Source organism: Gossypium arboreum, chromosome 10, assembly GCF_025698485.1.
Source record: "Gossypium arboreum isolate Shixiya-1 chromosome 10, ASM2569848v2, whole genome shotgun sequence".
Classification (NCBI taxonomy): domain Eukaryota; kingdom Viridiplantae; phylum Streptophyta; class Magnoliopsida; order Malvales; family Malvaceae; genus Gossypium; species Gossypium arboreum.
In genome coordinates, this window is record NC_069079.1 from 6,060,103 (window position 1) to 6,069,277 (window position 9,175).

Consider the following 9,175-nt stretch of genomic DNA (forward strand, 5'->3'; position numbering starts at 1 on the left):
ATATTTATAAAAGAACTAAGATTCATAAGTTATCAAACTTAAATTCTAATCCCGTGACACAACAAAATATTTCCTTACTTAAATGTTGAAGCAGTATACACTTGTTTAAGAAACATGTTTTTAGAAAGCTAAAACATGACAACCAATGTACAAGTTAAAGAAAGTTCTAAATTTACATTTAAAAATGTTGTTTACAATACTTGTTTTGAGCATCAACCTAAATTTTCTACGGTAGGGACCTACAGATCATTGTAAAAAGCCATTGGTACTCATTCTACGGTGAGAATTTTTTAAACGACACAAAACTCAAACTTCTATTTACATAGTTGTGCACATAGTTTACTTTGTAGATGGCTAAACAAGATAGCAAAGACGAAACTATCTCCACCTCAAATGTTCTGATCTATTATGCAAATCCATCTCGAATAGGTGGTAAGGGACTTGGATTATTCTATACTAATATCGAGAGGGGGCCTTCCTCTACTTGTACCTCCTCTATCATTCTAAGGGCTTCTTTTATTTCTAAACGATTCTCAACACTTGTTTGAGTGCAAAGTAAGCCTATATGGAGGAGCTTCTCCATGTTGGCGAGTGATGAATTTTGGGAGCTGGTTATTTCTGGATCAAGCATTTCTACCTGTCGACTTTCAGCAAATGTTGATTCCGCCCATTGGACTACATCAGTTCCACGATTCCCATCATTAAGATATTGAGATGGGAATCGCCCTGTAAGGATTTCAAGAATCACAACTCCTAAACAATATACATCACTTTTAGGAGATACATTTCCATGTTTTATAACATCTGGGGTCTTATAAGCAAACAAAGCTTCGACCCTGTCGGTGTTTACTAATGAGCAAAATCCATAATCCGACAGAAATGGATGATTATCAGGGCCAAGTAATACATTGCTTGATTTGAGATTGCCATGAGGCACATCAAGAGAAGCAAGTTCCATGTGAAGATAATCCAGTCCCTTGGCAATTCCTTGCACAATCTTTAGTCTGGCAGGCCAATCAAGTCCAACATAGGATGTGTCATGCTCACCTGTTCCATATAACGGCATAAAATGTTGAATGAATTTGAATACAATAACAAATTTGAGATACACAGGCAAAGGAGGAAGATAAAATTTCATACCATGCAATTGGTAAAGTAAACAACCATTAGGAAGGTATTGATAGACAAGAAGCTTTTCTTCTCTTCGGTAATGGTAAGCTAAAGGTGTTAAAATATTGGGGTGTCGTAGATTTCCAAATTGTTTAACTTGTTTATCAAACTCATCTTTTCCTAATGCATTCATATCTCTCATCCTTTTTACAACAACCAGAACTTCATTAGCCATCGTAACTTTATAACAAAACCCTAGCTCCCCATTTCCCAGCACTTCTGCGGCTGCCTTCATCAACTCTGTCAACCCAAAATTGCCTTTTTCATCATTTACCATGACTAGCTCCGCTACACCACCACTTCCCTTTACATGACCCGACCCTTTACGAGAAGAGCTTCCACTTCTTTTTCTATTTACTTCCTCTTCTTTCGCAGTTGGTACCGAAACCTGCACTTCGATGGCCCTTTCAGAGCTAGTGGTTGGACCATTGGGACCCTTCTTCTTCTTCTTCTTCTTCACCCATCTAATTGCTGCTAAGATAATTACAAAAACCAACATCACTCCTAATATTATGAGTGCCACAATGATTTTCGAGGGCAATTTTTTATCAGATTTACCAACCACATGTTTTTGATTTGTCACTAGTTTCGCAGTATTTTGAACTGGCTTGGTACAGTTAACACCCAAGATTTTCCCGCAAAGACCTGGATTTCCTGCAAATGAGTTTGCACTGAAATTTGATAAACTAATAGGGATCTCCCCCCCAAGTCTATTGTTTGATAAATTTATGGACTTCAAATTTGGGTGATCAAAAGCCGGAATATATCCACTGAATTGATTGTTCTCCAAGTGTAATTCGATTAGATGAGGCAACTGACCCAATGAAAATGGAATGCCCCCTATGAATTTGTTATGTGATAACCAAACTTTCTTCAATGATTTCATGTTAGTAAAAAAATGGGGTGGGATTTCACCCGAAAATTGATTCCCTGATAAGAATAAAGCCTTTAAAGCCCCCAATCGATTGAGTTGGGGAATAATTCCTTGAAAAGAATTGTTAATAACACTGAGAGAGCGCAAACCCTTAATCTCAACCAAAGCATCCATATCAATACTTCCTGATAACCCCATTCCTTCAAGACGCAAGCCTTGAACCACACCATTATGACAAAGCAATCCACCCCAAGGTGTTTGTTTAGTGCAAGGGACTGAGTTTGGCACCCAAGAATTAAGAGCACTAGAATTTGTAAAAAATTTCTTGAGTTCTAACAAGGCCTTAGAATCTGATACAGAAAACGTTAATGGTGGCAACAACATGAGAATAAACAACTTGAAAAGCCATCCCTCGGCCATTTATTTTTAACCAAAGTGGAAGGAAGCCTCAAGGCGGTTTTTGGCAATGTATATTTAGTAGGTTTTGATAGTAAGGAGCTAATGATGTGCTGATTTTTCGTATTTTCTTGGATTGTTGTTGTCTTTTTCTCATGATGACTCGATATTGTCGTTTTTCTTTTTCTCTTTGTGAGGGACAGGTAAAGGGAAAGAGGGAGAGGAAACAAGTTTTTGAACAAGTCAAAGGTTTAAGAAAAATCCGTTATTACCGTTTAACATGTACGGATTTGAAATGATTATCATTACCACCTCTCAAAACTTGGGTTTCAGCCTTCATTTCTGCACCAAAATAGTGTGGATTTCTTCACAAAAGGCAGAATCCAAGCAAATTAAAAATAAATTAATTTAATTATCAATTCAATTATATTTTACATATTATTTTTCTATATAAATTGGGGTAGGGGATGTGGGTAATAGTGTTCCAATCTATGTTAAATAAGTGACTAATAATAACTTTAACCATTGCTCCATACAAGTCAAGACTTGTGATAATACTTTTTTTTAGCCTAAGTCGCTTATCATTAAAACTATGAAGAAAAGAAGTAAAGAATCAGTCTAACACCAAATTGAAAGGGAACTACACTAACCCCAAGTCAACAGGCTTACTCTATACGCCTAGGCTTAAACATCCCTTCCAACCGTAAAGCTATTCACACATTACTCAAAACTTACAATTTAAAAAAAACAAGAGAAGAAATAAAATATGTATGATTTGTATAGGATAAGACCGTCCTAGCCAAACTGTGAACCGCCTTATTAACAGTTTGACGTGTCAAATGGAAAGAAAATATTGAAATTGTGTTTCCAATTGTAAACAATCACGCAAAATTAAACAATTTTAACATATTCCTAAAGATTGACTATTCAATGAAATAATAGCATCCTTAGTGTTTGACACAACCTAGACATTATCCCACCCTTTCGACTTAATCCAAGAGAGAGCTTCTCGGATGGACAATGTTTTGATCATAAACAGATCCTACAGTACCGGACAAAAATATGTCAATCCAGATGCAAATCGCCCATATTCATAAGTATACTAATAACTTCAAAGTATGCAAAAATAAAAGAAATAAACCCTTCAAAATATAAATGCAACCTAACGCTAGAAGCGTAAATGAGAAATTGATGCTCATAAATTATTCGAATTGGATTAGGGTCGCAATCGGGGGTGCGAAGGCCGAAGGTCCCTGCGGTACGATACAGGTTGCACAAGTAAAATCAGTACAAACTTTTACTTCCTCTATTTGATGTTTGATTAGAATAAGATGTTTTAATCTTACTACATTATATCTATCTGACTTTGATTATAATAAGATTTTTAAACCTATAAATAGACATAATCATTTCTCCTCTTGTGTCATTCGAATTTGATATTGTGAATTTTCTTCTTCTTTTTTTCTCAAAAGAATTTTCATGTAAAATTCTGTGTTCTATTTTTTCTCTCTTTCTTTGTGATTTATTGTCATTATCGACATTTAATTCTCACACACGTATTAAGTCTAGGATAGGATACGTGTTGATGTGCATAGAATCTATCTAGTACATCACGTCAATATATAATATCCATATCATATAAATAGTCAAACATCATGATCTAAGGAAGACAAGGAAAAAGACTCTACAATAAGAAGAAGAAAAAAAGAGAGAAAACATTTAGAACATGATGAAAACAGTTCCTGCTAAATTTTTTGTTTTTATTCCACATGGTACCTGCCCATAGTCCTATCGGATCACTGGATGGGGCACTGGGGTTTGATATTTTCTTTATTTTCTTTCTTTGTACTTGTTTTTTTATCTAAGTTAGTCCACATCCCCGGCCTAAATTCACTATTCAATTAATATTACACTTTTAAAAATATATTTATTATTTATAATTTTTTTATATCTAGAGTTAAATAGAAATAAGTTTTTAATTATAGACCCATGTTAAGCCTATTAAATTATGCAATCTAGAATTAAATCAATTTACTCTAATCGGTAAAAATTAAATTCATTATTTAAATTATATTAAAAATAAAAATATAATAAATAAATCAAAATTTCTAAAACCTCCATCTAAACTCTAATCAACACTTAAACCTAGTTTAAGAATAATTCTAAAAAATGCTTCTGGAAAAAAAAATTTCAGGAGAAATTAAAATTTTTAACTTTAGAAAAAGTGCTTTTCGGTAAATGTATTCAAATTTCGATTAAAATCGAATGAACTAATTGATATCCCCTATTTTTGAATCAATTTTTGATTTGAGAGAAACAATTTTTCTCCTAAAAAGTAATTATTTAGAAATATTTTTTATGTTAGAAGTGCGAAACATGTTTAATCACTTACAGTTATTCGTAGTTTGAGAACTTCAACCCCCAAAGTTGAAACTTGTATATAAAATTAATAACTATGGTCAAGGAGCGGCTACTAAGTAGGGATGAGAATACTTAGACAAGTCACCTCCATGACTTTTATATTTAGTTAATGTGAGAATAGGGAGACCTTAGTTTTGGGTTTACTTTTGGTCAATATACATTTTAAGACTCGTTCAAGCAAAATAAAAGTCTCGTTAATTAATACTATCATTTTAGATCTTTTCTTTTTCTTTTTAAATTATTCATAATATTTATAATAATACTATAATTTATAATTTTATTTTTTATTTATATTTTCGTGCCTAATATTTGTGAGAGAGGAATAATTCACTTTTATGGCGTTGTAAAATTAAATTGGTTTTAATATTTTATAAATTTTTGTAGATAAAGTTTGTTATTTTATATAAAATATTAATTATTAAATATATATTAATATAAATAATATTTTAGATTAACGGATAGAATATTGAATTAATTTAATAATTTAAATAATAATAAACACAATTATATTAATAAATTGAATGGTTGGATTATTAAATTATTTAAAAAATACAAAGTTAAATTAATTTTAATTTTAAAATTGTGTAAGTGGATCCCTCCTCTTTTGAAGAGGTATTCATTTACACCTAGGGTAGAATTTAGTTCAGTCTGTTTTTTGAATTTTTCAAATCGTGTATGATAATTCGATTTGGTTCTTCAAATTTTCAGTATTAATTTTAAATGTTGAATTTTTTAAAATTAATTTGACAAAATAAGTTGATATTTGATAAGTTTTTTAAAAATCATAGCTATTTCTAAAATTCATTTCTCAAGAAAATAAAATAATCAAAAATTGTTATGTAATTTTTAATAAAAATAAAATTATTTCTACTATTTTAAATATAAAATATTTATTTTTAGGGTTAAATATAAAATAGGTACCTGAATTTGTCTACTTCTCTCAGATTGGTAATTATGGTTTTTTTGTCTCAGATTGGTATCCAAATTTTTTTCCGTCCACTATATTAGTACCTTAGACGAACGACGTTAACTTTTTGCTGACGTGGCAGCAGTAACCAATCTGATGCCACTACATGGCATCCTCTTGTAACCCCTTTTTCTTTTTATTTTCTTTTTTATTTTCCCTCATCTTCTCCCTTTTTTCTTTTCTTTACTTATTTTTCCTTTTGTTTTCTGGGTCTACTCTTATACTTCATCTTTCTTTTTTTCTTTCTTCTGTCAAAAACCCCTAAAATTTTCCCCAATGCTCATACATGTTTCTTTTTCTTTTCTTTTTATTTTCATTAAATCCCTCTCTCAGTTTTCTACTTTTTCATGAATCAAGAGTGGCATCGTTAAATCTAAAAGGAAGCGTTTAAGTTATTCCTCTAGATAATTTCAACAATGGAGGCTTAAAGTTCCTCTTGGAACTCTTCTTATTTTGTTTCGCTTTATTCAAACTCATCAAATTCGACTCGAATTCACCAGCCCAATACGAATCCTCGCTAATCCAATAACCTAAACCGTTATTGAAATCATCAAACTCGCTGTATGGATAATAACCGTTCGATTTTAATCTCTTTGGATTACCATTGTAATTGTAAAAGGTCTTTTCTTCTCCCCTTTCTCTGTATCCAAACCCTGATTTTCACATCGAAACAAAGCCCCCAACTAGATTTAAAACCCAATCACTTATCCTAATTTCAAAATAATTATTATCATACCCAATCATACCTAAATCCAATATTGAAAAAACTAAAAATACAATCCATACAATGAAGATATAAAATTTGCACATTCTTCCCGTGAACCCAGTCCCTGATTTTGTTATTTGTTTTTCGAAAATAAACCTTAGAAAGGAGAAAAAAAGCCAGGTGAACAAAATACTCTTCAAACAAACTCAAAAAGTGTCACCTAAATTTCTTGTGGTTGTAAGATGCCCATACATGAATGATACCATGTACCAATGACAAAGTTTTGTTCTTTCTTTCTCTCTCAGCTGAACAAAAGAGAAATTTTAAACTTTAAAAGAAAGAAGAAACAAAGGATAAGCTTTTGATTAAAAAATTGAAAGTTTTCTAGATTTGAAAATATGAGAAAAAAAAAAAGAAATGAAAGAGATTTGGGGAGAGAAAGAAGAAGAAAAAGAAAGGAATGACTAAATTGGAGGGAGAAAAAAAGGTTTTTTTTTTTTATATTATAACGTCACCGTGACATCATTTATGTCACGTGTTATAATCTTATTCCACCACGTGTCCTAAACTTAACTTAATGACATTAGTCTCAAGTACTGATTTAGGTGACAAAAAAAATCGAGTACTAATTTGGAAAAAAATCATAAATACTAATTTAGGAGAAGTGGATAAGTTTAAGTACTAATTTATATTTAACACTTATTTTTACAACATAAAAATTTAAAATTATTTATAAACTAAATAAAAATAAAATTGATTTAGTTTTAATAACCACAATTTTAAATTTGTATTTCATAAATCATCTAAAAACTTTGATTTAAATTAGTTTTCTACTTCTCGATTTTCTTGCTCAAGTATTAGTTACACAATATAAAACTAAATTCATTTCTCAAGCAAATAAAAATAATCAAGAATCATTATGTAATTTTTATTAAAATAAAATTATTTTTACTATTTTAAATATAAAATATTTATTTTAAAAGTTAAATATAAAATTAGTACCCATATAAAATTAGTACCCAAATTTGTTCACTTCTCTCTGATTGGACTTATGGTTTTTTTTTTGTCCGAGATTAGTATTCGAATTTTTTCTTTGTCCACTTTATTGGTACTTGAAATGAACGACATTAACTTTTTGCTGATGTGGCAACGCTGACCAATCGCATGCCACCACGTGGTGTCTTTTTGTACCTCTTTTTTTTTTTCCTCCTCCTCTCGCCATTTTACTTTCTTTACTTATTTTTCTCTCTTTTTTTTCTGGGTATGCTCATATACTTCATCTTTCTTCTTTATTTCTTCTGTAGAAAAACCCCCCAAAATTTTATCAATTTTCATACATCTTTCTTATTCTTTTTATTTTCTTTCTTTTCTTTTTCATTAAATCTCTCTCTTAGTTTTTTATTTTTCCATGAATCAAGAACGACGTCGTTAAATCTAGAAAGAAGCGTTTGAGTTATTTCTCTAGATAATTTCAACAACGTAGGCTTAAAGTTCCTATTGGAACTCTTCTTATTTTGTTTCGTTTTATTCAGATTCATCGAATTCGACTCGAATTCACTAGCCCAGTATGACTCCTCGCTACTCCAATAACCTAAACCGCTATTGAAATCATCGAACTCATTGTATGAATAATAACCGTTCAATTTCAATCTCTTCGAATTACCATTGTAATTGTAAAATATCTCTTCAGCTCCCTTTTCTTTGTATCCAAACCTTGATTTTCACATTGAAACAAAGCCCCCAGCTAGATTTAAAACCCAATCACTTATCCTAATTTTAAAACAATTATCGCACCCAATCTCATCTAAATCCAATATTGAAAACCTTAATAACATGTGAAAAATAAAATAGAATAAAATAAATAAAAATAAAGAACACATAAATTTTACGTGGAAACCCTTTCGGGAAAAAAAACCACGGGCAGAGGAGAAGAAAATTCACTATGTCGAAAAATTTTTTTTACTCAAATACAAGAGGAATAGACTATGTCTATTTATAGGCTTGCAAAGCCATATTCTAGTAGGATTGAAACACCTTATCCTAATCAATATAAAATAGATGGAGTTTAATAAGGTTTAAAAACCTTATTCTAAAATAAAATAAAAGAAGTCTAGTTCTATATGGATTTTACTTTTATTTTATTTTCCATCGTATTTTATTTAAATAAGAATTTGGGTCACTTAATTCTAACAATCTCCACCTTGACACAAATTCTCAATGAACAAGTTCTTCATCGCGAACTTTCAATAAACAAGTTCTTCACCTCTTCCAAAAAACCCCTTAAGGGTTTAACTTCAACAATGAACACCAACCAAGTCTAAGCAATGCTCAAACTTGGTTATAGGAAGTGACTTAGTTATCATATCTGCAGGATTTTCATGAGTGCTAATTTTGCTCACAACAATATCACCACGAGCAATAATATCACGAACAAAATGATACCGAATATCAATGTGTTTTGTTCTCTCATGAAACATTTGATCTTTTGTAAGAAAGATGGCACTCTGACTGTCACAAAATACTGTGCTGATTTGAAGGTCTTCATTGAGTTCACTAAATAGTCCCTTCAACCAAATAGCTTCTTTACAAGCCTCAATAATCGCCATGTACTCAGCTTCAGTGGTAGACAAAGCGACTGTAG

The 9,175-nt window shown here is 31.1% G+C and overlaps 1 protein-coding gene across 1 annotated transcript; it reads right to left on the reverse strand.

Annotated features, from left to right (window-relative positions):
- Positions 1–451: 451 nt before the first annotated feature.
- On the reverse strand, positions 452–2,464 carry LOC108472184 (pollen receptor-like kinase 3). Its single transcript, XM_053019957.1, has one exon. It carries the CDS (start codon positions 2,462–2,464, stop codon positions 452–454), a length of 2,013 nt encoding a protein of 670 aa, XP_052875917.1.
- Between the last annotated feature and the right edge of the window lie 6,711 nt (positions 2,465–9,175).